This window comes from Macaca thibetana, chromosome 6 (assembly GCF_024542745.1).
Source record: "Macaca thibetana thibetana isolate TM-01 chromosome 6, ASM2454274v1, whole genome shotgun sequence".
NCBI classification, from domain to species: Eukaryota; Metazoa; Chordata; class Mammalia; order Primates; family Cercopithecidae; genus Macaca; species Macaca thibetana.
The window spans coordinates 21,582,209-21,605,235 of record NC_065583.1 but is presented as its reverse complement, the minus strand read 5'-3'; the positions used below and the strand labels follow the sequence as shown (position 1 = coordinate 21,605,235).

The 23,027-nt window shown below is 40.3% G+C and overlaps 1 protein-coding gene across 12 annotated transcripts in view; it reads right to left on the bottom strand.

Annotated features, from left to right (window-relative positions):
• Positions 1 to 23,027, bottom strand: part of PWWP2A (PWWP domain containing 2A) — a 64,819-nt gene that overhangs the window by 21,694 nt on the left and 20,098 nt on the right. For 4 of the 12 annotated variants that reach the window (XR_007726696.1, XM_050794776.1, XM_050794782.1 and 1 more), the window contains exon 2: positions 12,307 to 13,271. Coding sequence is in view for 9 of the 12 variants with exons in the window: in XM_050794776.1 (XP_050650733.1) it covers positions 12,307 to 13,271 (965 nt within the window). In the remaining 3 variants the exon portion in view is untranslated. The other 8 variants (XM_050794773.1, XM_050794777.1, XM_050794779.1 and 5 more) reach the window with 4 other exon arrangements.

Below are 23,027 nucleotides of genomic sequence, written 5' to 3'. Positions count from 1 at the left end.
CCAAGCAAACTTACAAATGAAAGGAGAAATGCTAACTCACACTGGGTGTTCCTAACAAAAATGTCTTACTAATCTCACATTAGCCTAGTGCTGAAGAAGTCCTGATCTTCTCAGTCAGTATTCAGAGATAAGGCTGAACCTGTCATCCCTGTCCACACTATATAATTAATGAGCTCAATGACTTTTTTTTTTTTTGAGACAGAGTCTGGCTCTTGTCACCCAGGCTGGAGTGCAGTGGCGTGATCTTGGCTCACTGCAACCTCCACTTCCCAGGTTCAAGCGATTCTCCTGCCTCAGTCTTCCAAGTAGCTGTGATTATAGGCGCCCGCCACTACACCTGGCAATTTTTTTATATTTTTAGTAGAGATAGGGTTTCATCATTTTAGCCAGCCTGGTCTCAAACTCCTGACCTCAGGTGATCCACTCGCCTTGGCCTCCCAAAGTGCTGGGATTATAGGCGTGAGCCACCACACCGAGCCTCTTTTGACCCTTTTTAGCAAAATGACCAAGCACTGCCTGAACCCCTTTCCGCTTTAATCCCAATAACCACACTTGCATACTATTCAGGACCTAAATTTACTGTGTGAGGTAATACCTCGTTGAAATAACAGTTATAACAAGATAAGCTTTTTTATGACACTTAAGCTTTCAAAACAGACTTCAAATACTAAGCATAATTTAAATGAAGGACTGCTATCTTAAGCCTAATTTTTAAACATATTTGCTTGTTTGCTTACTTTCCTAACTATAAATAAAAACAATTCACCTATCACATCAATGTAGTCAACTCTGGGATCATTAGTTAGATAACATCCAGTCTTTATAATCATTGTTTTTTTTAATCCTAAGTTAAAATTAGAAGCAGCAGTATATAATGAAAACCTTATAAAAGGCTTTTCTGACTCATCGAAAAGATTTTGTATACAACTGATCTAGAAAAATAATTCCCTCTGAATTTTAGCTCAGGGGAAAATAATTTTTTAGGTGAGATTTAATAATGAGGTATTTATCCTTTTGTTCATGGAAAAACTTAAAATACTATCAACTATAACCCAACAGCAATCACACAATAAGGGAATCTGAGTGCAATAAAGAAATTATCTTTTGAACCTCTCCCTCTGCAAGTAAAACTTGTTAGGTTTCAGCAATCATTCTAAATCTCCTTTTCAACTTTAAGCAAGGAGAGTCAAGATGTATCAAAGAATGATCTCATCTTTCCCTGTGCAATTCCTCACCTGCAACCCCCTGAAATGCCAAAATATTAACAAGCCAGTCCCTGGTCCACAGTGCCTGGCCTGTGAGTCTTTTGTGCTAGTGTTTAAGATAATCTTCCCCTCAATGCTTTTAGGGCCTCGAGGCTTTTCTTTAGAAATTTACCACTAGTACAGGACACCCATTAGGAAGAGCCAAGGAGACCCAGCTGTGACGCAGTAAGTGGAGGGAGAGACCTATGAAAAGGCGGCAATTTCATCGGAAATTACTTATTTTGTCCTTTGAGAGAAAAGTTTAAGTGCAACAATGGCAACTATTCTTGGGAAGCAGCAGAACTGTAACAGGGCAAATCAGAACAGGGTAACCCTCAATCTCCCTCTTAGTGTGCACGAAACAAGTAGAGCTTATGCTCTTAAAGAAAGCCCACAATTAAAAACTAAAATCTTAAGAGCATTGACATGTACCTATTATCTCACTGAACACTCCAAATGCATTTTCTTAATACAGTAAAGCATGATGCAACATGAACAAGCAGGAAAAGCATCAACAGTATCTCCTCTTACAATAGCCCTTCTGGCTTTCTAATCTTAGTGCTATTTTTCTAACCAGCTCTTTTACTGGAGTTTTAGATAAACTGCACGTACTTCTTCCCAGTATACCAGGACGCACACCAAGATGTGCCACTCCCAGCCAGATTCCTTGCTAAAAACTAAACTGTTGCGGGAGATGACAGATTTGTGATTAAGAACATCCCCAAAATGAGCCATGGGTAAAAATGACTATCCTCGGGAAAATATGGCCACACCACACACAGATCAAGGCCTTGGAATGTGTGGCATTTCCCTCCTAGAAAGAGGAGACAATCTACTCAATCATACGAGCAGCAATAAAAATGAAAATGTTCAAATCCTTTTTCACCATACTGCAAAACATTAAAACAGTAAAATGCTATGGTCCCAGGGAAACACAGCATCTATGCAAATCAGCTAATTTACCCAAAAGCTGACAAATGTGGCTTTGTAGTTCTAGCACATTTGTGAAGTTCTCCTAATAGGACCTCCACTACATTGAGCCCTACCAGCTCAGATACTTCTCATGTGTCATGGAAAGGATTCGGGATGTGCAGGGCATCTGAGATGGTCATCAGCCATTAGGACATGTCTGAACCAGAATTGCTCATCATTCATTCACAAGAAGACAATCATTTCTCCCCATGCCAGGCCCTGTGCTTGGCATAAGGGAGAGTAGAATAGGAAAGTGAGTACCAGATCACTGAAATTTGTGTGTTAAATAAATGAATGGGGCAAGAGTTGAAATATGTTAATACAGGTCTCCTTTAACCATAATCTTCATGACCTTCGATTCAGTTAACCTCTACAAATGCCTATTAAAACCAGTGAGTTCATGCTACTTCCAGAGATTTGTGAATAATCATACTATGATTCTCGAAATTTTCAGGTACGAATAATATTGTTATAACATATTTTCATTTATACCGAGTATACGCTGCAGAATGATAGTATCAAAAGCTACCAGAATTGACTGTGCAACACAAAGTGATTGCAGTGGTAGTAATGATAGCAAGTATTTACACAGCCTCATGCAAGACATTTTTTTATTGCTTTAAATATTCTTTTAAATTCTCACAATTACCTTATGAGGAGATACTATTATTCTCCCTATTTCACAGTTGATGATATTGGGAGTAACCTGCCTAAGATCACATAGTTTGTAAGTGGCTGATCCAAGTCAGGCTTTGAATCCAGCAAATCTGGCTCAAGAGCTTGTACTTTGAGCCATGTGCCTGAAAAGTGAAAGGGAATGGTTTTTTGCTCAATAAAAGCCTGCTATTAATCACTACTGTTGCAAAAATCTTTTTTGTGTCTTTTTTGAGACAGGGTCTCACTCTGTCGCCCAGGCTAGAGTGCAGTGGCACAATCATGGCTAACAGCAGCCTCAGCCTCTAAGGCTAAACTGGTCCTCCCACCTCAGCCTCCCAAGTAGCTGGGACTACAGGCACGTGCCACCAAGCCCACCTTATTTTTTCGTTTTTGTAGAGACAGAGTTTCACCATGTTGCACATGCTGGTCTCAAACTCCTGGACTCAAATGATCCTCCTGCCTCGGTCTCCCAAAGTGCTAGGATTACAGGCATGAGCCAAGGCGCCTGGTCCTAAAAATGTTAATGAATGCTTAAACTCACCTGCATCACTGGCAAGTCATATATATACTCCTGAGTATCCATTTCTATCTTTTACACTCAACTCGATGACATTCTCACATTACAAAAAATTTTTCTGAGGCAATAAAAAAATTCCATCATATTTTACCTGACACTCCTAGGCTTTTTCAATAGCTTTTAAGTGAATCTAAATGAGATTTAGATTACTAAATTAAATACAAAATTACCTTAAATAGTAAAAAACAAAAAAAACAAAAACAAAAACAAAAGAAAAAGAAAAAACAAGCCGCCCTTGCTAAAACCTGATATGCATTTTATTTATTTCTATTTTTTTTGAGATGGAGTTTTGCTCTGTTACCCAGGCTGGAGTGCAGTGGCACAATCTTGGTTCACTGCAACCCCCGCCTCCTGGGTTCAAGTGATTCTCCTGCCTCAGCCTCCTGAGTAGCTGGGACTACAGGCACCCGCTACCACGCTCGGCTGATTTTTGTATTTTTAGTAGAGACAGGGTTTCGCCATGTTGGCCAGGCTGGTCCTGAACTCCTGACCTCAGGTGATCCAGCAGCTTTGGCCTCCCAAAGTGCTAGGATTACAGGCATGAGCCACTGCACTCAGCCCCTGATATGCATTATAAGTACAAGGTTTTTATTTGAGAAGAGGAAAAAAGTGTGATCATAACAGGCTAACACTTCAGTTATGAAGTACTTGGCTTTTCCTTGTAGATACTGACAACCAGGATAGAAAAAATTATGAGAAGTTTTAATGATGGTTTCTGGTTAAGACTCAGATTTCCAGGCAGTATAAGGAAGTAACTGCCAACATTTTTTTTTTTTTGAGATGGAGTCTCGCTCTGTCACTCAGGTTGGAGTGCAATGGCACGATCTCGGCTCACTGCAACCTCTGCCTCCCGGGTTCAAGCGATTCTCTCGCCTCAGCCTCCTTAGTAGCTGGGATTACAGGTGCGCCCCAGCACGCCCATCTAATTTTTGCATTTTTGGTAGAGACAGGGTTTCACCACGTTGGTCAGGCTGATCTCGAACCCCTCACCTTGTGATCTGCCTACCTCGGCCTCCCAGAGTGCTGGGATTAACAGGCGTGAGCCACCACGCCCGGCTGTCACATGTCACATTCTTTTTTTTTTGAGATGGAGTCTCACGCTGTCACCCATGCTGGAATGCAGTGGTGTGATCCTGGCTCACTGCAACCTTTGCCTACTAGGTTCACGCCATTCTACTGCCTCAGCCTCCCGAGTAGCTGGGACTACAGGCACCTGCCACCACGCCCAGCTCATTTTTGTATTTTTAGTAGAGATGGTGTTTGACCATGTTGGCCAGGCTGGTCTCGAACTCCTGACCTCAGGTGATCCGCCTGCCTTGGCCTCCCAAAGTGCTGGGATTACAGATGTGGGCCACCATACCCAGCCTTTATAACCGTCACATTCTTATGATACAAAGAAACTTCCATATTTAAATAATGACTGTTTTCAACTTTTTTTTTTTTTTTTAGACAGTTTCACTCTTGTTGCCCAGGCTGGAGTACAATGGCATGATCTCGGCTCACTGCAAGCTCCACCTCCCAGGTCAGGTTCAAGCAGTTCTCCTGCCTCAGCCTCCTGAGTAGCTGGGATTATAGACACGCGCCACCACACCCAGCCAATTTTTATATTTTTAATAGAGACGGGGTTTCACCATGTTGGCCAGGCTGGTCTCAAACTCCTGACCTCATGATCCGCCCGCTTCAGCCTCCCAAAGTGCTGGGATTACAGACGTCAGCCACCACACCTGGCCAGAATATCAGAAATGTGAAGAAACAATATTTAGCTGGGTGCAGTGGCTCATACCTGTAAACCCACCACTTTGGGAGGCCAAGGCGGAAGTTACTGTTTGAGCCCAGAAGTTCAAGACCAGCCTGGGCAACATAGTGAGACCCTGTGTCTACAAATAATTTTTTAAAATTAGTCAGGTGTGATGGTATGTGTCTGTGGCCCCAGCTAAGAGGCTGAGGTAGGAGGATCGCCTGAGCCTAGGAGGTCGAGGCTGCAGTGAGTCATGATTATACACCCCTACAGTCTAGCTTGGGCGAGAGTGAGACCTTGTCTCAAAATATATAAATATATATATATTTAATTCACCTTTAAACTGAGTTTGCAATTGGTCTGTTTTCAACATCAAAGCTTTATGGGCTGGGCACAACGGCTCACACCTATAATCTCAGCACTTTGGGAGGCCAAGGCAGGCAGATCACCTGAGGTCAGGAGTTGAGACCAGCTTGGCCAACATGGTGGAACCCCATCTTCCTGCCTCAGCCTCTGGAGTAGCTGGGACTATAGGCATGAGCCACCATGTTCAGCCTCATAAATAATTTTTTTGTCAATTTTGAATATGGAAATCATTTAAATTAGTAATGGAATTAAACTACTTTCCAAGTTTTATATACCATCACACATTTTGCCATATTTTAATAATATGTATACCATTTTTTTGAAATTTACTTGCTTTTTCCACTTTTTATGTCAGTAAAGTTAATGGAAAACAAATATGCCTTGATATAAAAGTTTACATTACTGGAAGGGAACAGTTTTAACCAAAACCAACTAACTACTCGGTAAGTACAGTCACACTAATTCACCTAAAATTTTGGCAGTTACAGTTCTTAAAAATGGAGACACTGGCCGAGCACGGTGGCTCATGCCTATAATCCCAGCACTTTGTTGGGGGCCAAGACGAGAGAATCACTTGAGCCCAGGAGTTTGAGACCAGCCAGGGCAACAAAGGGAGACTTTGTCTCTACTAAACATTTTTTTAAAATTAGCCGGGCATCGTGACACGCACCTGTAGTCCCAGCTATGGTGGGGGTAGGGGACTTGAGGTGGGAGAACTGCGTGACCCCAGGAAGTCAAGGCTGTGATCTCGCAACTGCATTCCAGCCTGGGCGACAGAGTGCGACCCTATCTCAAAAAAAAAAGTTGGGGGGGGGCACCAATTAGCACTGTAAGCTACAGTCATTTCCTTGTATAGGACTACAGATTGATCAGGAAGGAATCCTGGAAGTGGGGCAATGCCAGCAGCATATTCCAATCACACCACTGACCAAGAAAAACACTCTTATAACTTAATTTCCAACACCTTCTAGAAAATGCCATCCCAAATTTAAAAGATTTCTATCAAAACCAAATTACAGATGGAAGGTGGTGATGGTTGAACAACATTGTGAATGCATTTAATGCCATAGAACTGTATAATTAAAAATGATTAAGATGATAAATTTTACATCTATTTAACCACAATTTTTCAAATACCACACAAAAAGATCACAGTGCTCCATTAATATAACAAGGAGAAAGTGATTTCCACACAATGCCACAAGGAAAGGCAAAAAAAAAAACCTGTTTGGATCTATAAATGTTAGGTTTCTTACTTGAGTAAAGATAAGACAAAGAGTTGTTTATCTTATGTTAGTGTCAATTATCCATGGTAATGACACCAAAATACCCTGGAAAACTAAAAATACACAGATCAGCTATATCACTGTGACTTTAAACTTCCTATTCCTTCATTGAAAATGGCACAACAAAGCATATTACTATTAGCTAATGCTTTCATTTTTTAATCCTGTTCATTTGTTGAATGAAGGAATACAGTAAATCTACACAAACTGTATATCTGGAATATGAAGGGCCTATTAACTAAATCAGAACCAGGTAAAAGTAACTAATGCACCCTCGCCGTTTTATTTTCTCCTGGAAATTGGCATGGCATCCTGTTTCTGAATTCCCTTACATCCAGCATGGTTTTTTTTTGTTTTTTTTTTTTTTTTTTTTTTTTTTTTTTTTTTTTTGAGACGGAGTCTCACCCTGTTGCCCAGGCTGGAGTGCAGTGGCGCGATCTCGGCTCACTGCAAGCTCCGCCTCCCGGGTTCCCGCCATTCTCCTGCCTCAGCCTCCTGAGTAGCTGGGACTACAGGCGCCCGCCACCGCGCCCGGCTAATTTTTTGTATTTTTAGTAGAGACGGGGTTTCACTGTGGTCTCGATCTCCTGACCTTGTGATCCGCCCGCCTCGGCCTCCCAAAGTGCTGGGATTACAGGCTTGAGCCACCGCGCCCGGCCCCAGCATGTTTTTTGTTTTGTTTTTTGAGACAGAGTCTCACTCTGTCACCCAGGCTGGAGTGCAACCTCCGCCTCCTGGGTTCAAGCAATTCTCCTAGCTCAGCCTCCCAAGTAGCTGGGATTACAGGCATATGCCACCATGCACAGCTAATTTTTGTGTTTTTAGTAGAGACGGGGTTTAGTAGAGACAAGGTTTTGCCATGTTGGCCAGGCTAGTCTTGAACTCCTGACCTCAGGTGATCCACCTGCCTCAGCCTCCCAAAGTGCTGGGATTACAAGCATGAGCCACCGTGCCTGGCCATATCTGGCATTTTTTAAGAGATTGTTTTAATAGCTGTAATATAAGAACAATACCAAAACAAAAACTACATTTGCCTCAACTTAGAAAATGAGTCTTCATTCTCTCTGGAAAATTCCCTATTGGAGGCCATCACTAGGCACAAATTCCTGAATCAAAACATTAATTTTTCTAGACATCTGCCCATCTCTTCAGCTGTAAGTACTAATAAAAGTGAAAGCATGCAGCACAGACCATAGAAAATTCCCAACTTCAAAGGGAAAACCTAATTTTAGATACAAATTACAGACTTAAGGTATTTCCAATTCCCAATTCAGTTATTCTACAGACTTGTGACCTTTTCAACATAACCAATTTTTAGAAAAGTACAACCTGCTTAAATAGGAGTGTAACTCAATTTAATATTTTGCAATTTAGATACTCTGGCTCACTAATGAAGATATATTCATTTAGTTGATTTTAGTATCAGTTCCCTGTTCTTTGCCTCCAGTCTGTTATCACATCAAAATTCCTGCTTTTTCAACTTAGTACCAATCTACAGTTACTATTTACAGATTTCTTCCCCATCAAAACCATCTGGGGACACACCACCAAGTCATACAAAAAGGCTTCAGACTAGTGAATCCCACTTTCTCTACCTCACTGATGTATAGGGTTTTTTTCAGAGACAGGGTCTCACTCTTGCCTAGACCAGAGTGCAGTGGTGTGATCATAGCTCACTGCAGCCTCCAACTCCTGAGCTCAAGCCATCTTAGCCTCCCAAGTAGCTAGGATACAGGCGAATAGCTGGGACTATAGGTGTGCACCACCATGCCGGGCTAAGTTTTTATTTTTCTGCAGAGATGGCAGGGGGGACAGGGGTCTATGTTGTCCAGACTGGTCTCCAACTCCGGGCCTCAAGCAATCATCCCACCTTGGCCTTCCAAACTTCAAGGAATATGGGAATGAGCCACCGCACCTGGCCTCTCACAGATAATTGTTTGTGGTCTTTGGTTCCACATCTGTAAATGAGAGTTGAATGGATGTTCCTTCCAAATGATTAGTCAGCTTCCTGGTCTATAAATTCTAGAAAGTAAAAAGGGAAAAATACTCTGATGCTTTACATTTCTGAGAATTTCCAGAAATAAAGACATTCTTAGCTTTCACAACTCTTCCTTCACTTGGTTTCTCCCCTTGCCAATCCTTTGTTTTAGCCACGACCGTTACTTAAGCCGCAGATTTGGTCTAAGCCAGTTTACTCCCACTGCAAAGGGAAAAAAAATACCCACTTCTGTTATCTCCATATCAAGAATAAGTGCCTTTTATCATTTCAAAGAGAAATATAAAGTGGCTGTAACTACCCAATTCAACTATATCTCCATCTGCAGTAGATACTGGACAAATGTATCTAAGACATTTCCATTGGAACAAAAGTTTTTAATATTCAGCTATTAGAGTTTAGAATATACATTTAAGATTAGAGAGATTCTTTAAAACTTGCTCCCCTAATGAAACTACAAATGAAATATGCCAGACTGCCAGTTTAAAGCAAAGGGGTCATTTGGCATAATATCATTTGTGATATGCTCAACCTTTTCCTCAAAGGTGTGTTCTACAAAACTGAATGTTATTTTATATTCAACAATCATGATTTTTTTTCCTTTCTTCTCTTTCCCCATGGCTTCTGAAACAAATCAAATTTGGTTTATGCCACAAGAGCACATTTACCAAGCACTTGACCATATTAGTAATGTCCACTTCAAACCACTGTTAAGATAAAACTCACCCGGATCATTACACACAGCCTTGGAATTACATGTTTTGGTGATTTTTAAGTCTTTCTGAACTTTAGATTTCAAACTTTTAAAAACACCTGAATTAACAAGTTCATTAATCTGAAACAAATACTTGGAAAATCTTTTAGGATAGTTCCTTATAACTTCTCAACCACACTGTGAATTTCAATCAAAGAATTTTTTTTTTTAAGTATAGTTGTTTCTGTTTGCAGGAAAGAATATGTTCTACTCAAGTGAAACATGTTTTTAAATTGTGTGTTCATAATAATCAAAAAGCATTGAGTTCCCCAGAAGAAATTCCACTTGCTTTTGCAGAAATTCGTAACCAGTTCATTACCTTAAGAAAGCTGACAAGACTATTGATTTTCAACCTCCATTAATCTTTTCATTATGCGTTCCATAACTATTTCAAATTGGATTTAGAAATCCACAAAAACTGCTAACACTTTTAAATTTCTAAAAGTATTGAAATTAGATATCCAAAAGTTGTTAAGACACAAAACGTATGAAAGCAACTTTAAAAATCTTGAGATAAACTTGCCTCCACAGCAAATCAGATATATTTCTCACTACTAATACAAAGCTAAAAATGGAAAATAAGAAATCAAATCTTAGGGACAGATGGACCATGTAGAAAAATAGTAAGCTAAGTTACTAGCCCCAAAAGCAGTGATATATGAGGCAGAAAACCAAACAGAAGAGACCGGTTGTAATTACCCAAATGTAAAAAAAGGAAGCATGTGATGAAATATTAAGGCTAAAAATTAAAATTCACACATTTATGAGAAATTGGCAGGAAGGAGGTATCAAATCTAAAAGCATTATCAAACCTCTATACTATAAAATCTTATTTTGAGAATATACTGATTCATCTCTCATTATTTGAAGTTTTCTTATCTCAGATAATATACTCCCTGATAGGGCAAATAGCAAAATAAAAGTTTGATTTTTTCATCTCTTCTAAACACTCTTACAAAGAATAATTTTCTACCATCTTGAAATTTTTCAAAGCTTTTTGAGAAACACACACAAATAATTTGGATTTAGTTGATTTTATTTAGTTTTTTTTGGTTTTTTTTTTTTTTTTTTTTTTTACATTTCAAAGCATTACACAATTACATTTTCTCATTTTCTGACCTGCAAACAGATACCTTAAACGGAAATTATTTTGTTTTAATTATCAAATTAGGTACATCCAAAATGCAACAATTACACATATGACAATTAATTCACAAAGTGTAATTTTACTGGGACATATCCTAAGAATTTAGGAACAGCCAGTCAGGAGAAATCTGACCAAATTTAGCAATCAACTATTTACAAATCCAAAATCAAACCTATCTAAACTCCCAAACCAGAAGCTTGAAAGTATTTATTAAATCCCCACCAGACGAAAGACAGTGATGACTAACACCTATCCAGTCTTGACAGTTTTAATCCCAAACACTGGGCTATTTCCCCAGTCTGTAACTGAATAGCAAGCATCTGTTTATCAAACACCTAACCACCTAACTTTTACACCATTATGCGCATAAGGCTAAGTGTTCATTATTTAAAAAACAAGTAGTCATTAAATATCCACACTATTCCCCCAGCTCACCAAGCCCTTACTGCAATCCCAAATATGCAACCTGTGTCACACAGTGACAGGCTATATTTCATATATATATGTATATATATGTGTATATATACAGTATTAGGTACAAATGGCAATTAACAGTCCCTACAAAAATTCAATTTCAGTTGAGGCTATGGCTCCTATGCCTTGGGATGGTTTTGAACTTCAAAACTGAAAAATACTGCTAAAATCTCATTTCCTTAACACAAAATTTGATTATATGTTGAGTTTAAGCTTCTCAGTCTAAAAATGGCTATAAGGTAAGTATTAAAAAGCCAGCCAACTGAGTGCAACTTCTCTCTCCAATCCGGCCAAGCTATTTCGTAGAAATTATTCCTAACTAGACTAGAAAATCTGTGGTGACTTCCAATGGTCTTGCCTACCTTACTGTCCATGTTCACGTTTCAAACTGTGTCAACAAAGCCCGCACTTCGGGGGTCAGCTGCTTGGCAGCCTTAGCTGCCTCTGTGATAGCCTTGCGATACAGGCCCTTTCTCTTCTTATTAAAGCGTGACTGGAAGTTTTCTAAAAAGGGGGAGAGTTGTGAAAGAGCAAGGAAAGATGTTGTTGGAGACCCAAACCATGAAATACGGGCCTCCTGTCGGACTAAAAGGCCGTTATCTTTCCGGCTCACAGTTATAGTAAGAATACGGGCTGGCCACCAAGGGAAGCCATATATCTTGGCCCAAACAATGTCCCCTACACATATGGTCCTGCCATCTGGTGTGACGCATTTAGAGACGTTTTTGGAAAAGACTTTCATTTTCAAGGAATTACTGAGCTTTTTCTCTTCCTTTGAAGAGGAGGAAGTGGAGGAGGTGGAAGGTGCATGCATACTGCCTGGAGGAAAATCAAAGCTTTCAGAAGAACTACACTCAGAGTTGGAAGATTTCAAATCATCTGTGCTATCAATGCTACACACTGAAGCACTGGAGGAGTCAGATTTCTTTTGATTTAGGGTCATATAAACAGAGATATTGTTTTTGCTGCCCTTTTTGCCCAATGTCTGTGGTTCATCCTGCTCACCAGGCACATGCACTTCATTTGTGTCCTGAACCTCACTGCTGGCCTCTTCAGGGCCTTTTGAGGGACTCTGATTTTCTGAAGGGGCCTCACCTGCTGAGCGGGTAGAGGTGCAGCGAGACTGGGGCTTGGGTGCCATCTTGCCACTCCGCATTTTCTCAAGTCCTGTCTTCAGAGAAGAGTCATTTTCTTCATTCCTGTACCTCTGTGGTTTTAAACGAACCCGGGGTGGAAGGGAACCTGAGCTAGGATTCTGATATCGACGTGTGAAATGGACTTTTGAATGTGCATTTTTGGAAGTAGAGGTTTCATTTTGCTTCTTTTGTGCCTTTTCTTTGGCAATTTTTAACACTTCCCGAGCTTTCACATGATCCATGTTCTTACTCTGGAGAACTTTTTTAGTACTTAACTGAGCTTTTGATGTATTTGCCTGAGCAGAAACTTTTACGACTCTGCCTCTGCTGTGAGCAATATTTGAAACCTTAACCACAGCATTTCTTTTCTGGCTTTCATTTTGGTTTTTCCCATCCACTTTATGGTCAGTTTTCAGTTTTTTGTTCACAGTAGTTACACTTTCATTTCTCCGTTTTTTATCTTCATATTTAGAAGAGTCACTTGCACTACTACCTTTTCTAATTTCCTTTTTTTCAGCAACAACACTGTTTTTACATTTATCACACAGAACTTGCCTGGGTCGTAGTTTAATAGCATTCATTATTGAAGTGGGTTCTTCCCTGTACATTTTTCGTTTGGGTCGCTTAATTTTCCGAGGAGGTGGCTGAGGTATTGATTGGTTATATGTGTCCCTGATAAACAAAGGGGGAGGATAAGGTGCTCCTTCATGGAAGAGAGGTGGTGGTTTGGAAGTCCACAGGCTTTCAGCCAAACTCAGCTCGGGATGCGGGACAGGAGAAGGGTCATCAGGAACAGCACCATTTGCTTCACACTTGACTTCTGTCCCTTCTTGGAATGTATTACTTTGGAGCTGCATGGCTTCTGGTTTATCCTTATATTCCCTTTTGGGAAATACTGTCACAGGGATACCATGGGGCCCAAACCTTTGAAAGAAATGGAAGAAAAAAAGAAGACATTAAGTTAACATCTGTAATTCAATTTCTTAAACGTAAACAACACCTGATGCTTACTTACATAACCTTTCCCGAAAACTACTTCATATTAAAAGACAAGAACACAAAAATCTACTATCTCTTCCCCCAAAAGTCCAGAGACCTTCATTTCTTTAGGTCCTACATTTTTGGTAAAAACAAACAGCTGCCCTAAGCAATGCAAGAATAGTTGACTATACTTAAAATAGGTATTTCCAGTACTGAATCAGAAAGAATGTTTTCTCAGACAGCTTTATGTTAAGCATCACATATATTTCATTCACTGAACCATATACAACATTTTCAGTAAATGCAACTACAACTTTTGTGAAACACACATATATTTCTTCCTCTGGTTATAACAGCTTTCAAAACTTCCACAAAGCAAATTCAGCCTTAACTATCCAAAGCTATTTAATGAGTAAAATCCCATCTCAACTTTATCGGTTAATCACTGAAGATTCAAAGAAAGTTGCTCTTCTACTCTTGCATCCTAACTAGTTACCTATTCTGTCTCCCAAAACACAAAAATATCAAGAACTCAGATACTCAAACTACTTCCGAAGCAAAAAGTTACAGAGCTGTGGCTTTCTAACTTTTTAAATCATCTCATATTAAGAAATATATTTGCACTGCAATCCAATAAAAACACTTATGAATGTATACATGCATCCATATATACATAAATACACAAACTTAAGCAAAAGTTTCACCAAGTACTTAACTGTGTATTTTGTGATACATAATTTCTTTTCTACTCTGGTCTACTTCATTTGTTTTAAGGCTAGTCAGACCCATTAAACTGATTTGAAAACTGTTACGGGTCCAGACCCTGTTTGCACACCACAGTACCTAATACAAATCTTTAAAATTCTCAGTTTTTAATAACCTTATTTGATAGAGTTAGAAATAACAGTGTTTTAACGTGCCTGGGCTGAATACCAAGAACCTGATCCTTAAAATAAATCTTAAAATAAACTTGCTATACTAAGTTTTCTTCACATAAAATCAAATCACGCTACCAAATAATTTCAGCATATATGTTAGCATGTTGACTGTATGCACTACTTGATTCCAACAGTATCTAATACAATACAACTGTAATGCCAGTCCTGTAAGGCAAAGAGCTTAGACCTAAACCCAAAGATTGGCTTCGGGTAGTCAGTCACGCGGAACCTACAAAACTAGATGCCAATGTTAAATATGTCTGTTTTTCTACATTACAAATCTTCAGTGTCCAGATTCTCCAAAATGTTAAAAAAAAAAAAAAAAAAAAAAAAAGACAGGATCTCACTCGGTCATCCAGGGTGCAGTGCAGTGGTACAATCACAGCTCACTGCAGCCTCGACCTCCTAGGCTCAAGCAATCCTCCCATCTCAGCCTCCCATGTAGCTGGGACCACAGACACATGTCACCATGACTGGCTAATTTTAGTATTTTTTGTAGAGACAGGGTTTCACTATGTTGTCCAGGCCAGTCTTGAATGACTGAGCTCAAGCAGTCTGCCCGCCTCAGCCTCCCAAAGTGCTGGGATTACAGATGTGAGCCACCGTGTCCAGCCAGAAATGTCCTTATGCTCCCAAAAAGGTTCAGAATACCTTTGCTAGGAAGAACTCCTGATATTAGGTACTAACAGCTGCGGACAAACCTAAACGCGGGCAGGATTTACAAAGAGCCAGCATACACCAGATACTATTCTAGCACCTGAATACTTTTTTCCCCAAAGTCTTTGTTAGCTTGGCTACCACAAACCAATAACTTACAGCAAATACTTACAAAACATAAAAAGGAAAGGCTTTTTTACCTACGGTAGGAAAAGATTAGGTCTCGGCTAGTCCAAAAAGGAAAGGTACCCTCCTATTGTATCAGACTGCACAGAAAGCTGCTTTCTCCATTCTAACTTCTGGTAACCAAGTGTTTGCTTCCTGACTACTTAACTCAAAGTAACTTTAAGCATTTAACGCTTTCTTACACAGTACACAGGAGCTCATTAACCACTTTTTCAAAAGATGACAGGACAAAAGAGGTGCTTCTTGTGTTTTAATGTAGAACCAACATAAACAATGTGACTTATTTGATGTAATACCACTACTTACATTAACAATAACATTTTCTAACTCATAAGAAGGCATCATTTTGCCTCCATCACACATTCACATGATGTTTCAATAGCTGAATGAAGAGAAGTGCCCTTCCTCTTATTGATTTATAAAATTTTTTTATAGAGACAGAGTCTCACTCTATCACTCAGGCTGGAATGCAGTGGTGCAATCATGGATCACTGCAGCATCAACCTCTTGAACTCAAGCAATCCTCTCACCTCAGCCTCCCGAGTAGCTGGAACTACAGGCACCTGCCACCATATCCAGCTCCCTTCCTTTTATTAGGACTAACTAAACCATACTTACCTTAATGTTTGAGGTGAATTTTCACAGCTATCTTTATCAACTGTTTGTATCCTCTAAACTCATTTTTGCATGTGTAAAATAAAACACTATTTCCAACCTTAAAGGATTCAGATAAAGATCAGTAAGTCAATACACGGCAGCCATTTTCCTTGGCTAAAATTTACTTTATTTAATTTGCTTCATGTAAGTGATTTAATCTTATTTTCAAACTAATAACCTAAAGCCTGATGCAGTGGCTCACGTCTGTAATCCTAACACTTTGAGAGGGTGAGGTGGGCAAATTGCTTGAGTCCAGGAGTTTCAGACCAGCCTGGGCAACACAGGAAGACTCCATGTCTCTACAAATAGAAAAATTAGCCTGGTATGGGGGTGTGTACCTGTGATCCCAGCTACTTGGGAGGCTGAGGTGGGAGGATTGCTTGAGCCCGGGAGGTCAAGGCTTCAGTGAGCAATGTTCGCGCTATTGCACTCCAGCTTGAGCAACTGAGTAAGACTTTGTCTCAAAAAAAAAAAAAAAAAAAAAAAGGCCAGGGTCAGTGACTCACGCCTGTAATCCCAACACTTTGGGAGGCCTGAGGTCAGGAGTTCGAGACCAGCCTGGCCAACATGGTGAAAACCCGTCTCTACTAAAAATACAAAAATGAGCTGGGTGTGATGGCACGCACCTGTAGTCCCAACTACTTGGGAGAATTGCTTGAACCTGGGAGGCGGAGGTCGCAGTGAGCCGAGATCACACCACTGTACTCCAGCCTGGAGACAGAGAGAGACTCCATCTCAAATAAAATAAAAAGAAATAAAACAAATACAAAAACAAAAAACACCTAATAATTTACTAGAGGTTTCTTTGGTGGGGGGGGGGGTTGTTTTGTTTTTTTGAGACAGACACTCACTGTCGCCCAGGCTGGAGTGCAGTGGCGCAACCTCAGCTCACTGCAACCTCCGCCTCCTGGGTTCAAGCTGTTCTCATGTCTCAGCCACTTGAGTAGCTAGGATTACAGGCGCATGCCATCACACCAGGCTAATTTTTATATTTTTAGTAGATGGGGTTTCACCATGTTGGCCGGGCTGGTTTTGAACTTCTGGCCTCAAGTGATCCACCAGCCTCAGCCTCCCACAGTGCTAGGATTACAGGCGAGAGCCACTGCAACAAGCCAATTTTGCTAGAGTTTAGGGTCCTTCCCATATATTTAATTCATACTCTCAATGCAAGTATGGCCCGCCAATTACTTTACAGCTGTTTATATCAAGTAATGGAATCTGATATGTTTATCTTTATGAAGTTCAGTAAGAATGTTACTATTTCGCAACTGGATTGTTTTTCTTCTTTGCTGTTCCCACATAAGCATACAAAATACCCAAGTGTTAAACGCTTTTAATAACATAGGGAAGAAGCACCTAATTGTATAACGATGAGTGAAAACTGTAGTGAAAACTACAAAAAGGGGGAAAAGGGGAAATAAAACTGGTAATTGTGTGTGGGTAGTGAATGCCTAGCAAAGCAGAAAAATGTATCTAAATAATAATAAAACATCCTCAAAGGACCAAAAAGATAAATCACTTTAAGAAGAAATGGGGATCGCTTCATCTCAGTAATCCTGCTGTCGCCCTTACACAGATAATACCTAAGGCAGTGTTACCAAACTAAGGATGGAGACACTAATTTTGAAATCAATTTCAGGGGTCACACTATGATTAAAATAAAATCAGAGTGTAAAAGTAGAAGTAAATATCTGTAACTGCAATGAATCTGTTTCATACATGTATATAAGGATATATGGATAAGAATATAAAGCAGAAACAAAACTATGGTCCCTTAAAAACCCTAATTTCTCCCAGCCTGACCAACATGGTGAAACCCTATCTCTACTAAAAATACAAAAATCAGCCAGGCGTGGTGGTGCACGCCTGTAATCCCAGCTACTCGGGGGAAGGCTGAGGTTGCAGTGAGCGGAGATCATGCCACTGCACTCCAGCACTCCAGCCTGGGTGACAGGGCAAGACTCCATCTCAAAAAAAAATAAAAAATAAAAATAAAAATAAAACCCTAATTCCTCAAGTACAATCTGAGAAAAAATACATCACAAATCCTCGGAGTGTTTGCAGTGGAAATTCCTAAGCCCTGCCCAAAACATAAATCATAAAACTTTCCTACAGTGGAACTGGGATCTGGTATTTTAGCAAGCACCTTGGCTTTAGCTTTTCCTAAGGGAAGACATTTATGTCTCATGTGACTGCTCACCAAGATTTTATTGAGTAAGTGTTCAGGTGAAAGGCTGACTGGTATCCTTTAAGTTTTCCAAAAGAACTTTCTACAAATACTCCCAAAAAGTTGAGTAATAAGATCCTCTACCCACTTTGTACAGCATAAAGGCATGTGTTAATGTATTAGTGACTCCTAACCCTTATCCACTTTCAGTCTTTAACTACTACCCAAAGATTCTAAAGTAAAACAATTCAGGTATTATGGCTTAATTAAAAATATTGCAACTGTCTGCAAATCTGTAATTCTTTGAAAATAAAACTTTCTGTGAATGTTATTCAACAAAAAAAATTATTTTTAATTTAATAGAGAAGCGGTCTCCCTATGTTGTCCAGAGTTAGTCTTGAACTCCTGGGCTCAATCAGCCTGCCTTCCACAGTGCTGGGATTAGAGGTGTGAGCCACCACAGTCGGCCTCAAAATTCTTTTAAACTAAATATCTTCTTAATAATTTAGGAATAAGTGCCAAAAAAAAAGTGTTTTTTTGGTTTTTTTTTTCGGAGACAGAGTCTCACTCTGTCACCCAGGCTAGAGCGCAGAGGCCTGATTTCAGCTCACCACAACCTCCCCCTCCTGGGTTTAAGCAATTCTCATGCCTTCGCCTCCCAAGTGGGTGTGTGCCACCATGCCCAGCTAACTTTTGTATTTTTAGTAGAGATGGAGTTTCGCCATGTTGGCCAGGCTGGTCTCAAACTCTTGGCCTCAACTGATCGACCCTCCTTGGCCTCCCAAAGTATTAGGATTACAGGCGTGAGCCACTGCACCTGGCCAGTGTCAAAATTTTAAGGGGGAAGAACACTAGGGTTTAATAGTTACTTTGTGTTGCCGGGCACAGTGGCTCACACCTGTAATCCCAGCACTTTGGGAGGCCAAGGCAGGCGGATCACCTGAGGTCAGGAGTTCAAGACCAGCCCGGCTAACATGGTGAAACCCTATCTCTACTAAAAATACAAAAATGAGCAAGGCATGGTGGTGCACACCTATAGTCCCAGCTACTGGGGAGGCTGAGGCAGGAGAACAGCCCTGGGAGACAGTGGCTGCAGTGAGTCAAAATATCGCACCACTGCATGCACTCTAGCCTGGGCGACAGAGTGAGACTCCATTCTCAAAATAATAATAAAAATAAATAAAAATTAGCTAGGCGTGGTGGCACATGCCTGCAGTCACAGCTACTTGGGAGGCTGAGGTGGGAGAATCGCTTGAGCCATGATTGCACCACTGCACTCCAGCCTGGGTGACAGAGACCCTGTCTCAAAAACAAAACAAAAAAAGGCCATGAGCAGGAATGGTGGCTCATGCCTGCACTTTGGGAGGCCAAGACAGGAGGATAGCCTCAGGTCAGGAGTTCAAGACCAGCCTGGTCAACATATCCAGATGGTATCTCTACAGAAAAAGGAAAAAGAAAAAATAAAATAATACCCAGATTCACTTTTTATTTTGAGCCAATGATTTTAGAAACTACCTTGCCTTACAAACAGCAGCAGACTAAATCACAGAAGAGGTAAAACTGAAGCAAGCTTCTTGTGGTTCATATTTCATCTCTTTGTAAGACTGGTTACGATGTCAAAGTTTAACCTGAGAAAAAAATGAAACAGCTAAATGCAAAAGAAAATTTTACCACAGGCCGGGCACGGTGGCTCAAGCCTGTAATCCCAGCACTTTGGGAGGCCGAGACGGGCGGATCACGAGGTCAGGAGATCGAGACCATCCTGGCTAACACGGTGAAACCCCGTCTCTACTAAAAAATACAAAAAAAACTAGCCGGGCGAAGTGGCGGGTGCCTGTAGTCCCAGCTACTCAGGAGGCTGAGGCAGGAGAATGGCGTGAACCCGAGAGGAGGAGCTTGCAGTGAGCTGAGATCCGGCCACTGCACTCCAGCCTGGGTGACAGAGCAAGACTCCGTCTCAAAAAAAAAAAAAAAAAAAAAAGAAAAAAGAAAATTTTACCACAAAAAATTAAAAATGGAATTATAATACAATCCAGGAATCCCACTTCTGGGTACATATCCAAAAGAATTGTAAGCAGGATCTCAAAGAGATATTAGCCAAAAAGGTAGAAGGTGGAAGCAACCCAACTGTCTACTGACATATGAAAGGACAACAAAGTGTGAGCTAGACAGAGATATATAGATATACAAATATATTATACAAAATAGTATTTTCAGTCTTAAAAAGGCTGAAATCATAGACCAGGTGTGGTGGCTCACACCTATAATACCAGCATTCTGGGAGCCTGAAGCAGGCAGACTGCTTGATGTCAGGAGTTCAAGACCCCAGCCTGGCCAACATGGTGAAACCCTGTCTCTACTAAAAATACAAAATTAGTGGAGCATGGTGGTGCATGCCTGTAATCCCAGCTACTTGGGAAGTTGAGGCACAAAAACTGTGTGAACCCAGGAGGCAGAGGTTGCAGTGAAAAGAGATCATGCCACTGCACTCCAGCTGGGGTGACAGAGTAAGACTCTGTCTCAAAAAAAAAAAAAAAAAAAAGGAAGTTTTTTTTCATGTAGCACATGCTACAACATGAATAAGTCTTGAGGACATTAAGTAAGCCAATCATAAAAAGATACTGTATGAATCCACTTACATGAGAAGTATCTAAAGTAGTCAAATTCACAGAAGCAGAAAGTAGAATAGTTTATAGCAGGTGGAAAAGGAGAAATGGGAAGCTGTTGTTTAAAAACTATTGAATTTTAGTTTTGCAAGATGAAAAACTTCTGGAGATCTGTTTCACAACAATGTGAATGTACTTAATACTATTGAACTGTATCCTTAATGGTTAAAATACATTTTGTTATTTTTTTTTTTTTACAATTTCAAAAACCTTTTAAAAATGTGTATCTAAGGTAGGCATGCCCATAGTCCAAGGTATTTAGGAGGCTAAAACAGAAGGATCACTTGAACCAGAGTTCGAGGCCATCCTGGGCAACACAGAAAGAACCAACCATTTAAAAAAAAAAAAAATGCATGGCTGGCCATGGTGGCTCACGCCTGTAATCCCAGCACTTTGGGAGGCCAAGGCAGGCGATCACCTGAGGTCAGGAGTTTAAGACCAGCCTAGCCAACATGGCAAAACCCTGTCTCTACTAAAAATACAAAAAGTAGCCGGGCTTGGTGGCATGCGCCTGTAATCCCAGCTACTTGGGAGGCTGAGGCAGGGAAATCACTTGAACCCAGGAGGCAGAGGTTGCAGTGGGCCAAGATCACACCATTGCACTCCAGCCTGGGCAATAAGAGTGAAATCTGGTATCCAAAAAAACAAATGCGGCCAAGTGTAGTGGTTCATGCTTGTAATCCCAGCACTTTGGGAGGCCAAGGCAGGTGGATCACCTGAGGTCAGGAGTTCAAGACCAGCCTGGCCAACATGGTGAAATTGCGTCTTTACTAAAAATACAAAAAATTACCCAGGGGTGGTGACAGACACCTGTAATCCCAGCTACTTGGGAGGCTGAAGCAGGAGAATCACTTGAACCTGGGAGGTGGAATTTACAGATCGCACCACTGCCCTCCAACCTGGGCAACCAGGCGAGACTCCACCTCAAAAAAAAAAACAAAAAAAAATGCAGCTAAGCACGGTGGCTCAAGCCTGTAATACTAGCTACTCAAGAGGCTGATCACTTGAGGCCAGGAGTTTAATTAAGTCCAGCCTGGGCAACATAGCAAGACCTGATCTCAAAATTAAGTAAAAAATTAAAATATGAAACAATGAAAAAAAATGTGTATCTAGCTAAATGTAGAGAGGAAAGTTTTATGAGAAGCAATACATTGGCACAGTAAAGAATTATTAGTGCAAGGGAAACAGTAATTACATAGTGGAGAAACAGTACAACACCCTAACCTGAGAGAGAATCAAAGTTTACATTGCCAATGAGGGCACATGGCTATCATAGGCCTGAAGATGTGGTGTTCCCGAGAACACAACATTGCCTGCGTAACCTAACCCTCTCAGGAGTAATATCTGGCAAATCCAAATTGAGGAACAGTCCTTATTACATAATTGCTACATAATTATATTGCAAGTAAATGTAATACATAATCATTTACTAGAGAAGAAAAAACACATTGAAGGAAATTTCTATTGGAAAAATTGAAGAAATAATGAAACATAAGATACAAAGTAAAGTATTCTATCAATGTTTCTTTAATTTGAAAACTATACTGTGGCTACAGTTTTCCTTTGATCTTAGAAAAGAAATGCTCAAGCATAAGTAAAGGAGAATGATGTCTTCAACTCAGCCTCAAACAGTTCAGGAAACAAATTTATTTACATAGAGAATGACAAATTAAATGTGGCAAAATGTTACAAATGACTCTCTCTAGAAAGAGTTTACAAGAATTCCCTGCTATGTTTTAAATTATCTAAAAATAAGAAGCTAAAAAAGTAAAAAGCATGAATTCAGTTTACTTAGTTCCACCAATACTTCTATGCAAAGAAAGCACACAAAAAAGAAAATCTATCCCACTTAAGTGCAAATGCCAGCAAATTCACCTCAATTATCACTAAGCATAACTCTATATGAAACATAGTGAGACCCCCATCTCTTAAAAATAAATAAAATGCTTAAAAAACAAGTATGCTAACTGGTCTGATGGTATAAAACAGTCTCAACCCTAGGTCACAGCTTCAGTAGGTGAGACCAGAATATACCAGTCAATACTAAATGAGGTTACAGTCTTCAGAAGGCAAGAAATCACCGTGGATTAGTGATCAGGAAATGGGCTTTGCAGGGAATGGGAACTAGAAAGGCTCAAGCAGATTAAGTGAAGAGCAAAACAGACAGTGGTAAATGGTGAAGACTAGTTATCCATTCTGAATATTACTAAGGATTCAGAGGCTTAAATAAGCAATAAAATAAAGGTGATCCACTGGCAGAAAAAGAGGAGGGCATGTTGGTGAGCATACCTGAGTGGAGAGGGCTGTCAGTTTAAGAGTGTGATAGATGGAGAACAACCAGTCTCTTAAGAAGGCTAGATGGGAGCAGTAGCTCACGCCTGTAATCTCACACTTTGGGAGGTCAAGGTGGGTGGATCACTTGAGACCA